A 13,205-nucleotide genomic window follows, 5' to 3' on the forward strand; every position below is an offset into this window, starting at 1 on the left:
CCCCACCATGTTGAGGGCATGTGGCCTGGTATGGTTCAGGAGGGAGTGGGGTCGCTCGCCTGTCCCACCTCCCTTTCCCGAGGCTGCAGGCTCGGATAAGGGTCTGATATGGATTTTGGGGGGGACCCCCACGTAATTTTTAATTTTTTTTTATTTGGGGGGGACCCCATGCTGTTTTATTTTTTTACTTTGGCGTGCAGTTCCCCCCTCAAGATTCATGCCAGAAACAAAGGGCCTGGTATGGTCGGATCAAAGTCAGATCCCATTCATTGAAGTCGTCTGACTTTCATGTCAGAGCAGTGTGAACCCGGCCTAAAACCTAGAAATGAATTGGTTACTATGCACAGTTGCACCAGATTCTGTGTGCACCAGTTTTAGTAAATCTACCTCACAGTTATGTATACATAAATACCTTATTACATTGCTGTTTTTCTTTTAATGCAAGCAGTGTAAAGGCCCGTACACACGATCGGACTTTCTGACAACAAACATGCAAATTAGCTGTTTTGGAGCAACATCCAACCGTGTGTACGCTGCATCGGACAAACTTTTTCTGTTTTCATCGGACTTTTGTTGCCTGTGCAAACGGACAAACTTTCCGGCAACAAAAGTCCGATGGAGCAAAGTCCGATCATGTGTACACAAAAGCATCGGACTTTTGTACAAACTACATTATGCGGCCGCGAGAATGTTTCCAGCGTGAACCCATCACGCTGGTTCTCGGCAACAGGGTACTGTAAATTTCGCGCTGGCTGCAATAGAAAAACACATTTTCCTACTGCAGCGAGCGCGAGAGGGAATTCCCCTCTGGGGGCATACCAGGCCCTTAGGTCTGGTATGGATTTTAAGGGGAACCCCTACGCCAAAAAAAAACGGCGTGGGGGTCCTCCCCAAATCCATACCAGACCCCTATCCGAGCACGCAGCCCGGCCGGTCAGGAAAGGGGGTGGGGACGAGCGAGCACCCCCCCTCCTGAGCCGTACCAGGCCGCATTCCCTCAACATGGGGGGTGGGTGCTTTGGGGGAGGGGGGCACCCTGCGGCCCCCCACCCCAAAGCACCTTGTCCCCATGTTGATGAGGACAAGGGCCTCTTCGCAGGCGGGGGGCTTATCGGAATCCGGGAGCCCCCTTTAATAAGGGGGCCCCCAGATCCCGGCCCCCCACCCTATGTGAATGAGTATGGGGTACAGCGTACCAATACCCATTCACCTAGGAAAAAAGTGTCAATTAAAAAAAACACACTACACAGGTTTTAAAATTAATTTGTTAGGCAGCTCCGGGGTCTTCTTCCGACTTCAGGGGTCTCTCCAGCGTCTTCTCCCTCTCTCCGGTGTCATTTCCGCGCTCTCTGGTTCTTCACCGGTGCCTTCTTCTTTGTGCCGGGCTCCTCTGCTATCTTCTGCCGCTCTTTTGCTAGCAGAGGAGCCCGGACATCTGGATCGTCTTCTTCCCTCTTCTCTTCCAGAGATGTTGACACGACGCTCTCTCCGGCTGTAATGCTGTCTGTGCGCTCTGCTATGACTTATATAGGCAGTGACTCCGCCCCTATGACATCACAGTCCCGGGGCATGCTGGGACTGTGAGGTCATAAGGGGGCGTGGCTATGTCATCATATGACCACGTCCCCTTATGACCTCACAGTCCCTGCATGCCCCGGAACTTTGATGTCATAGGGGGGCAGAGTCACCGCCTATATAAGTAATAGCAGAGCGCACAGACAGCATTACAGCCGGAGAGAGCGTTGTGTCAACCTCTCTGGAAGAGAAGAGGGAAGAAGAAGATCCAGATGTCCGGGCTCCTCTGCTAGCAAAAGAGCGGAAAAAGAGCAGAAGATAGCAGAGGAGCCCGGCACAAAGAAGAAGGCACCGGAGAAGAACCAGAGAGCATGGAGACGACACCGGAGAGAGGGAGAAAGACCCCCGAAGATGGTAGAAGACCCCGGAGCTGCCTAATAAATTAATTTTAAAACCTGTGTAGTGTGTTTTTTTTAATTGACACTTTTTTCCTAGGTGAATGGGTAGGGGTACGCTGTACCCCATACTCATTCACATAGGGTGGGGGGCCCGGATTCCGATAAGTCCCCCACCCGCAGACCCTGACAACCAACTGCCAGGGTTGTCGGGAAGAGGCTCTTGTCCTCATCAACATGGGGACAAGGTGCTTTGGGGTGGGGGGGCCGCAGGGTGCCCCTCCCCCAAAGCACCCACCCCCCATGTTGAGGGCATGCAGCCTGGTACGGCTCAGGAGGGGGGGTGCTCGCTCGTCCCCACCCCCTTTCCTGACCGGCCGGGCTGCGTGCTCGGATAGGGATCTGGTATGGATTTGGGGGGACCCCCACGCCATTTTTTTTGGCGTAGGGGGTTCCCCTTAAAATCCATACCAGACCTAAGGGCCTGGTATGCCCCTTGAGGGGAACCCATCCGGTTTTTTATTTAAAATTTGGTGTGGAGTTCCCCCTCAAGATTCATACCAAACACAGTGCCTGGCATTGGCGGGGATCCAAGTGTGTTTTTTTTAATTGACACTTTTTTCCTAGGTGAATGGGTAGGGGTACGCTGTACCCCATACTCATTCACATAGGGTGGGGGGCCCGGATTCCGATAAGCCCCCCACCCGCAGACCCCGACAACCAACGGCCAGGGTTGTCGGGAAGAGGCTCTTGTCCTCATCAACATGGGGACAAGGTGCTTTGGGGTGGGGGGGCCGCAGGGTGCCCCTCCCCCAAAGCACCCACCCCCCATGTTGAGGGCATGCGGCCTGGTACGGCTCAGGAGGGGGGGTGCTCGCTCGTCCCCACCCCCTTTCCTGACCGGCCGGGCTGCGTGCTCGGATAGGGATCTGGTATGGATTTGGGGGGACCCCCACGCCATTTTTTTTGGCGTAGGGGGTTCCCCTTAAAATCCATACCAGACCTAAGGGCCTGGTATGCCCCTTGAGGGGAACCCATCCGGTTTTTTATTTAAAATTTGGTGTGGAGTTCCCCCTCAAGATTCATACCAAACACAGTGCCTGGCATTGGCGGGGATCCAAGTCGGATCCCCGCACCAGTGTGAACCCGGCTCACAAGGTGTCAATCTCGCCAGTTAAAGTCGCGAGATTGACACAATATCAGACGACAATACAGAAGTTGACCAAAGGGTGGTGGTAAAGAGCTGAAAAACCACGTGATTTGGTGAAAGTTGGCTGGAAAAGTCCTGTCGTCTGTATGCAAGACAAACTTCTAGCCAACGCCCTTTGTACAAAAATCCAAGGGAAAGTTTGTACAAAGTCCTATCGTGTGTATGGGGCTTAAGAATTTAAATTGCAATTCCTGTACATGAGAGCTCAGGTTAGTTCTTTCACTGACCAGTCACAGGCTGATGGAGGGACATGACCTGTAACTGCAGCAGAAAAAAAGTCAAGTTTTCTGTCCTGCCAGACATGGCTATGCTATGTGACTGAGCCATGTAGATATGATTGGATGGACAGAACTAAAAATTCTTAAGATAAGACAGATGTCGGTTTGGAGTTCAACTTTAAAGTGATTCTGAAGGCTATTTTTTTCTTAAAATGAATAGGATTTTATATCCTCATTTGCTCTGTGCAACATTATTGCATGAAGAAATCACGTGCCTTCTCTTTGTTCACCATGTTGTACATTACCTCTGTAATACTCTAGAATTGGTGACCTATTGTTGTGGATTTTATTAAAATTTTTATGTAAAAATGAAGCTGTATTTTTTTTTTTTTTTATAACACATTTGTGTTATGACACATTGAAAGTCCCTATTTTCTAACCCCAGTTTAAATTATGATGTCCAAACACTAGATGAAAAATCGTTTGAAAACCTGTCATTTGGACAGTTCATCTTTCAACCAGTATTAATGGGCACAAATTGAAAATCGGTGACGTTTTTGACAAAAAAATCGAGGGAAAAGTTCAGAAAACTTCTGCCGAACAGGCGATAAATTGAAAGGTTAATGTGTTTCTTGCCCATTAAAAATTGAACTGTTGGTACTGCACATATGTGACCCAGAAGCAAAAAAAAACGAGAAACAGATTAATTTATGTCCATTGAACGATTTATCGTTCAGAATTCAGTCATTACATTATGGCAATATCGTTTGCTCTCAGGACAGTGTGTTCGTTTTTCTAAAACAAGTTCAAACTATTTTTCGACTGGTGAATGGCTAGCATTAGAGGTTGGAACACCACATGGCCTCAAACTTTTAAACTCAACCACAACCCCAACCCCCATGAGAACAAAGCGTGCCACATCAAATGGTGGGTGTGCACAAATGGGTAAGTGGGAGGTTCTTAAAGTAAGGCACAGAGTAAAGGGATCTGTAGTGGACAACGCAGAGAATGCAGGGGTCAGAAGTGCAGCATTCACAGAATGCAGGGGTCAGGATTAAGTGATGCAGAGAGTGCAGGGGTCAGGAGTAAGTGATGCTCAGGCCACTGTACAGAATTCAGCCAAAAGTTTCCCCATCCAGCCAGTACAAACCCCTCTTCCCAATAAGGACCTCAGAGAATGGGATTTTAAGGGCAATAATAGAATTAGATAAAAAGGTTGTATAAAAGAATTATATTGATTTTATTAGTACAAAAAAAGTTTAAAAACCAATCTTATAGAAAAACAAACATATGAAGGACATAAATACAATGTATTACAATGATGGCAAAAAAATCCCACTACATAGATGCTCCTCATCCATGAGTGAGAGTCCAACGCCTTTCAAAATAATTAAATATATAATCTTCCTCAGGGACAATTTGCCATTTCTGAAAAGTACAAGATACAATGTAAATATATGGAATACAAAGATATATCTTCTAGCATCCATCTGACAAGATATATAAAGCTTATATCAAGGTATACAAAAACTTACATGTCAAAAAAACAGTGATTCAAGCAAAAGGTTCCTATACACCATCAGACATCCACAGAGCTTGTATTGGCCTTTCAACATACAAAAGAACCCCCGTATGTTGTATGTTGAAAGGCCAATACAAGCTCTGTGGATGTCTGATGGTGTATAGGAACCTTTTGCTCGAATCACTGTTTTTTTGACATGTAAGTTTTTGTATACCTTGATATAAGCTTTATATATCTTGTCAGATGGATGCTATAAGATATATCTTTGTATTCCATATATATACATTGTATCTTGTACTTTTCAGAAATGGCAAATTGTCCCTGAGGAAGATTATATATTTAATTATTTTGAAAAGCGTCGGACTCTCACTCATGGATGAGGAGCATCTATGTAGTGGGATTTTTTTTGCCATCATTGTAATACATTGTATTTATGTCCTATATATGTTTGTTTTTCTATAAGATTGGTTTTTAAACTTTTTTTGTACTAATAAAATCAATATAATTCTTTTATACAACCTCTTTATCTAATTCTATTGTTGCCCTTAAAATCCCATTCTCTGAGGTCCTTATTGTATTGTTTAGGGATGGTGGCAAATCTCACGTCAATTCATGGGAGTTCATCTTTTTCAAACCCCTCTTCCCAAGCCACCCCAGCTCAGATCCTACTCAGCAGCCCCAATTCCCCCTTCACTTCCTATAAAGATAAACCCCCATAGCCCCAAGGCCTTTTTCCCATGGGGCAAACTGTGCCCTGTGCAGGGCCATGTTTGCCCACATAGGGATGCACAGGTGTTCTTCCAACTGCTGTGTCCCAATATGACATCCATGTGGGAGTGTAGGTTCCTAAACTTGGGGTTGTACACCAGCACTGATGTCACACTGGGAGCAGCAGCTGTGTCCATGCAGCCACTCTATCCCAATAGATAACAACTGGACTGCTGATACAGGGATGCAGGGAACACCTGAGAATTCATGTGCTGGTAAAACATTGCCCTGCACAGGGCACAGATATTGTATAATTGCCCAGTGTGAATCTCCCAGTTCTCCCCCTCTGTAGAAACCATTCCCTCCCAGCCTCCTGTAAAATAAACATTTTCACCCAGCTAGTTATTTTTTCTATAAGAAACAGCTGAGTCATATACACTAAGTCACATACAGCATAGTCTTATTGTGCATAGGGCTTGCTTCCAGCTCTTCTACTGCGTGGAAAGCTGGCCTTTTAATTCTGATGCCACAATACAAACTTGAGCAGGAGGAGGGTGATAACAACAACAAACTGTATACTTCATAATCACATGGCTAAGAAAAAGAAAACATTTGATCTGACTGTAATAAATTTAAATATGTTTAAAACCAGTGTACATTCTCTTTTAAATATCAACAAGGCTGCATCTTAATCTATAACAATAATAACCTATAGCAACATTTATTGTTTAATTGTCCATAATTACTGTATGTAATTTATCATGGTTTCAACCCTAAAGACCTCTTACCTCATTGGCATCAATACCATTGTTGACAGACCATGTGGTCTGAAAATACTCCAACGTACGCTGTTTGAGCTGTTGAGGAAGGCGATGAACACGGATAAAATCCTTGAGGTCCTTCATGCGGGTGTGATACAGGGAACGTCGGGAATACATACGTTGAATTATGGCTGTTACATTACCAAAAACTACAGCATGCATCAGAGCTGCAACAGTATGGAAAAAACAAAACATAAAAGGTATTAGTATCCCTGTTTATACCATGTTGTGTGACAATGCAAAAGTGATAAACTGACCAATTTGTAAAGTATTTAAAGTTAACCAAATGAAGATGTAAAGAGATGTAAGGTGAAAAGCACAACAAAGAATGGCTTCCTATAGTAATCTGCAGCTGAGCTGTGAATCTTTCTGCCTTTATTCTTTAGTACAAGCTGTCTTCAATCTATGAAAGTCACCCATGAGTGAGGAAAAATATATTACTCTGTTTTTTAGATAACACCAAAATCAATTCAGTGGTTTTACTGATAAATACTTGGGAAATAAACACATAATACATTAAGCTTCCCACATACCAGCAAGCTGTAAAAACATGAACTGGTCAGCTTGTTTGAAGAGCATATAAAGAATTAAAATCTATTCCACAAGATGGGACGGTTTTCTTTAAAAATTATTAAAAGAGGTTTAGGATAGAGTTGGACAATACTACAGATGAAGTAGAAAACTGGTTTAACAGTAACCTACACTGTAGTTGTTAGGGCCTTGTCACATGGGCATTTTGATCAGGTCCGCCTGTCAGTTTTTCAGGCAGGCCTGATCAGAAGCTCCATGCAACTCTTTGGGCAGGCAAATGTAAATGGACTTGTGTCCATTTACAGTGGCCTACTTCCAAGTCCATCCAAGTCTAGAAAAAAATGTAGAAAAGGACTAAATCCTTTTCTATTTTTTCCGACCCAAGCGTGATGGATCAGATGTAGCCTGATGTCAACCAACAACTGGCTGCCCAAAGAGCTATCATGGGTCTGCCCACGTCTGCCGGACACAAACGGAATGAACACGGGTGTCAAAAAACGTATGTGTCTCTTTTGGCCCTGGTTCAGCAAGGGATATGTTCTCGGATCCCCTGTTGATCAGAGCAGATACCATGCCCTTATGGTGTATCTCCAGTTAAAACTAGTTCTGTATAGAGTAGGGAAAATGTTCCTCTCACTTCAAGTTATGGTTACAATGTTGTCAGTAAAATAGGAAGTAATATACAAAATTCAGCAGGAAATGCACTTTTTAGACATTTTTTAATAGAGTAGGTGGAGGCTAGAACCCCTATCAGCTTTTTATTGCTGTTCCTAGTTTCAGATTTTTCCTTACTTTCTGTATAGGGCAAATTTCTCCAATAAAGCCTTGGATAGCAACTAAAGCGTGACAAAAGAATCTAACCCTTCCCCACTCTAACCAATACATAAAAGTTTCCATCAGAGTTATGCTTTAGGAGCTATGCAGTAGTTGGCTAGCAAGGGTGTTGATTGGCACCCCAGAATTGAGTAGCTGGGGCATGGGGGCAGATAATACCTAAGCAGTGATCATTTTGAAAATATTATTGAGACTACAGCCTGGATCAATCTTACCTCCTATTAACATAGTGCAGATGGAGAAGATCTTCTCAGCATCTGTATTTGCACAGACATTACCAAAGCCCACGCTGGTCAAGCTGCTGAGGGTAAAGTAGAGGGATGCTATATAAGCACTGCGAATAGAGGGTCCACCAACAGAATTATTGATGTAGGGTACTTCAAGTCGCTTTCCAAGTTCATGAAGCCAGCCTGTGTGGATAGAATGATCAAGAGTTAAATTTAATGTGCACGTTGTAAAATATCAGTTATATGCCATATGTACAATATGTACAACAGAGTTTAAAGAACAACTTTTCCAAAAAAGGATTAGTTGAACAGAGAAATAAAAGTTGCCAGTGACAACTCACCTCAATGACCCCCCATGTTCAATGAAATGTATGCCCTATAAAGTTTTGCATTATCTGTATGCAAATACATAAAAATAACACCATTCCAGACAAACGCACGCAGTGACTGTCTGCAGGTACAAAGGCTCTTTGGGATATGCCTTCTCCTCTTCAGGCATTTTTTCCATGTATTTTTGTGCTGAACCGCAACAAGGTTTATGCTTTATGTGAGTTGCAACGTATGTGTTTTTATATTACCTGTGTGCTGTATACACAAATTCATGGGCTTTTTATGCTCTGCACACATCTTAATACAAGCCCTGTGATACACTATATACTTTACTTTATTGTGTACTTTAAACTATCAGGACAAACCCAGAAGCCATTGTCCCTCAGAATATAAATAGAGAATAAGTATTTTCCTACAGTCTTATGCCCCGTACACACGGTCGGACTTTGTTCGGACATTCCGGCAACAAAATCCTAGAATTTTTTCCGACGGATGTTGGCTCAAACTTGTCTTGCATACACACGGTCACACAAAGTTGTCGGAAAATCCGATCGTTCTGAACGCGGTGACGTAAAACACGTACGTCGGGACTATAAACAGGGCAGTGGCCAATAGCTTTCATCTCTTTATTTATTCTGAGCATGCATGGCACTTTGTCCGTCGGATTTGTGTACACACGATCGGAATTTCCGACAACGGATTTTGTTGTCGGAAAATTTTATATCCTGCTCTCAAACTTTGTGTGTCGGAAAATCCGATGGAAAATGTGTGATGGAGCCTACACACGGTCGGAATTTCCGACAACAAGGTCCTATCACACATTTTCCGTCGGAAAATCCGACCGTGTGTACGGGGCATAAGAGTATACCATTCTGTAAATCATCATGGTTTCTAACAATAAATTGAAACCATGTTAGATACTAGAATTTCTACAAAAAATATCTCAGGAAAGCTACTTTGTAACACTGGATTACCTTTAAATGTAGTGTATTCTGATTTCAGAACACTGTTTAAATAAAGTAAAAATAGGATTTGTTTAAATTGAGGGAAAAAAGAATTCTTACACTATCCACTAAAAAAATGGACACAGGCAAAAAAAAAAAATCAGTTGTCTAGCACAGTAAATCTGCCTACAATCTTTATGCCTCAGTTTGGTAGCAAAGTAGTACCGAGGGCAAATATAAAATAGAGGGGGGGGGGGGACCTGTGGGGGATGGAGGAATTTAAAGTGTGTTAAAAAATTATATTTTCTTTCTCATTCATTGAAGGACACAGGAATACTTAGACTGTTGAGTCATCCAAAAGCTGTCCAACAGAAGGGTGGGCAAGAGAGAAAAAAAGGCTAACAGACCCAGAAAAAAAAATTAAAACTGGGGACTGCCTGCAGCTCAAAAGGCCTCCCAAAGAACTCAATACTGGCATCAAATGAGACCTAAATATCTGTCTGGCAGAACTTATAAAACAAAGCCAGAAGACCAGGGGAAAGGCTAATTGTCGCTTCATACTGACCAAGAAGAACTTGCAGGAAGTGTTGGAACCCAATCTTAAAAACCATAGAGTTTTAGACCTAGAGTCACCTATAGATGGTGGGATAAGAAGCCAGAGCACTTTTCTCGGGTCTATCCGGGATGACAAAAATAGAAACAGTCGTTCTGAAATATGCTCTAACTGAGAGATTCCCACAACCAAACCTATGTCCAGACAACGGAGAGAAATTTCCTTTGGGAAACTGCAACTAGGCAGAGGGATGGAAAAATGAAACTAACTTAGGCAAGGAGGAAGTCCTGGGTCTCCACACCACCTCATCTCCATATGAAACCAGAAAGGGTTTCTTTTCAGGAAAGCTGCCATTTTAAACACTTGACTTGCATTGGTGATAAGTACAAGGAATACCACCTTATGGGTGAGAGTAGAGTAAGTAATGTCTCTTATAGGTTCAAACTGTGGTTTCTGAAGCACAGGGAGAACCACATTTAGATCCTTTGGACTCACAGGAGAATGGGCCGGGGCGCTACTTATTAGATTCCCTGTACAAAGGTCCCAATCAAGGAGAGAGATAAAGCAAAAGTCTCTGAAAAAAAAATAGAAAGGGTAGAAACCTCGCCTTTCAGTCAAATTTACCTACTGTCCAGCAGGGATTTGAAGATTGTGTACAATATCTGAAGAAGTCGATACATTGTCTGAAGACTTTGATACATTATTTGAATATTCACTATTTGCACTACTGAATTTATTTTGTGTTTTGGACTTTTTATACACATATTATATTATCATGTTGGTGCTCAGTTGAAACCACTTTTGCATTTTTGCACTTTATTAGGGAAGGAGTGCGGTTTCATCAATTTAGTATTGATTTTTACTTATCCGCTTTTCTTTTCTACAAGGTGCTGATCCTTACCAACTTTCACCTGTTTAATTATTCTAGTTGCACTAATTATCCTTCCACTTTGCACTGGTTCTGGGGTTTTTAACCCCTCATTCACATTTTTTAATCTTGCAGAGCCCACAGAGAATCTGTCAGGAGTCTTAATACGTTGGCATATTACATCCACCTGAACCTTTCTAGAGCAATGAAGACCACTAGAAAGCTCTCCATCTCAATCTTTCAAAGCATTTAAAAATAAACAATTATTTGTGGGTGGAAAAACAGAGATAAGAGTGCACTGATGCCACCAGAATATCTACTGCTTCTGCCAGAGGATTCCTGCACCTGGAGACAAAACCGTCCAGTTTGTTTTTGAACCTGGAGGTCAGGAAGTTTACATCTGGCATTCCCTACCAGTGATGGAGGTCCAGGAACCCCTTCAGGTGCAGGGACCACTTTCCTGGGTTCAGGTACTGCCTTTCCAAGAAATCGACCTGCCAATTGTCTACACCTGAAATGTACACAACTGACAAGGCTGGAACATGAAGTTTTGCCCAGAACAGGATCTGATTTACCACTCTTGATGTGGCAAGACTTTTGCTTCCTTCTAGATAACTGATGTGTGCACTGTGGCATTGCCTGACTGAATCCAAAATGGATGATCTTCAAAGTGGTTGGTCAAATGCTGCAAACAACCAAATTGTCCAAAGCTTCAGGGTGTTGTTTGGGAAATGGGACTCCTCCATTGACCAAGTCATCTACACATCGACAGGGTGCCTAGGACTTGACAGGCTGGTATCCATTGTAAGGCTCTTTCCAAAAAAGGACCACCCTGTTTTCAAAGTCAGATTCCTGAGCACCTAAGCCAGGGTGTAAGGAACATGCACTTAAGCATGTACATGTTTGCAGGCATAGAAACCTAACTAGATTTGCATCTTTACACTCATGTACACACATCAGAACCCACACTTCACAGTTTGCAAGCCCATCCATGACAGATACTGATGCCAAGTGAGCTTTTTTTATGTAAGGTACCTGTTGGAAGGTTTAGTCCAGAGTGGTGCTTTGGCTGGGGGTTGAGGCGTTAGCGTGGTCAGGCAGACTAGGTCAGTAATGAGTCTTGGCAGCAAGGTACAGAGTCAGAATCCAGAAGCGTGGTTGAAGACAGGCAGGGTCATACACAGGCTTGCAGAGTAAAGTAGAATCATCCGGCAAAAAGAGTAATCCAGGAAACAGGCAGAGGTTGAAGTCCAGAAGTTCAATAACTCAGCAGCATGTCACACACCAAGGGTAACAGCTCCAACAAACTGGCATAGTCCACATGAAGTAACTTAGGCTGATCCGATTGTGGATTGATTGCAGGTGGGGCTAGATCAGGGGTTTCAAACTGGCGGCCCTCCAGCTGTTTCAGAACTACAAGTACCATGAGGCATTGCAAGGCTGACAGTTACAAGCATGACTCCCACAGGCAGAGACATGATGGGACTTGTAGTTCTGCAACAGCTGGAGGGCCGCCAGTTTGAGACCCCTGGGCTACAGAGTACTAGCAGCAGAGGTGCTATGGAAGGTGTATACTGCACAACTCAGGTTCCCCAGTGGCAGAAGGAACAGAGCCGCAAGGACAGCAGGACCCAGGTTCAATCCTGGGCACATGACAAGTTCAGCCTAGGATCATTGCTGAACGGTCTTTCAGTCTGTAATCCTGAACTTATGCTTGACCTTGTTATCGGTAAAAGCCAGGTCAGTAACAAAGTCAAAGTCAAACATAAGTTCAGGTCAGTCATTTACGGTGATGATTACTGAAGGCTTAGGATCTACCCAAACTGCAGCAAATGTTGGAAGTCAAAGCCATGCTGCACAATAGAGCCTAGCTGATTGTTTCCTCAACAGGGGTCATCTAAGTATCCCACAATGGGGATGCCACGGCCCACAAGAGCAGGGCAGGGCAGGGCCACAAACTAGGAGTAGGAATTTCTGATGCACTGGAAAGATTGGGGATGTAGATAAGCTTCTCTGATGTCCACAGAAGCCAGAGCATCTTTCTAGTGAAAAATCAATGAAAGATATAATAGATTTCATTCAGAATTTTGATAATCAAATGAAGACATTCAGAACTTTGAAAGCCAAGATTGAGTTAATGCCCCCTTTGGGTATAAGAACGGTGAACAAGATGGAGTAAAACCCTTGAAACCATTCTGCCACAGAAACTGGGTCAATTACACCGTCATCCAAAGGACCCAAGAGGGCTCCATGGAGATTTGTTAATTTGTGCGGTGACACAGCAAGTATGGAGGTGAGAAACCAAGGAAGGGTCAGGGAACGAAATTTCAGTGTTTATATGGGATACTACCTGCTGCACACAAACATTGAAGATGCATTTTGTCCAAGCATTCTTCAAAAGTTGACGAATAACACCACACACACACACACACTCTGGGAAATAGGGGAGCACCTTCAAGGTTTGTCTAAGAAATTATCCGATTTTTAATGCCGACCTGGTGAACTGAGAACCAAGTTTGTAGGGATTCA

General features: G+C 43.5%; 1 protein-coding gene across 1 annotated transcript in view; it reads right to left on the reverse strand.

Moving 5' to 3' along the window:
- The window catches only part of KCNH4 (potassium voltage-gated channel subfamily H member 4), a gene marked incomplete at its 3' end in the record, with an annotated part of 923,392 nt that overhangs the window by 381,206 nt on the left and 528,981 nt on the right, over positions 1-13,205 (reverse strand). Inside the window, 2 exon segments of the mRNA XM_073606110.1 lie at positions 6,357-6,556; positions 7,970-8,164. Coding sequence (XP_073462211.1) covers positions 6,357-6,556; positions 7,970-8,164 — 395 coding nt within the window.

Source organism: Aquarana catesbeiana, linkage group LG12, assembly GCF_042186555.1.
Source record: "Aquarana catesbeiana isolate 2022-GZ linkage group LG12, ASM4218655v1, whole genome shotgun sequence".
NCBI classification, from domain to species: Eukaryota; Metazoa; Chordata; class Amphibia; order Anura; family Ranidae; genus Aquarana; species Aquarana catesbeiana.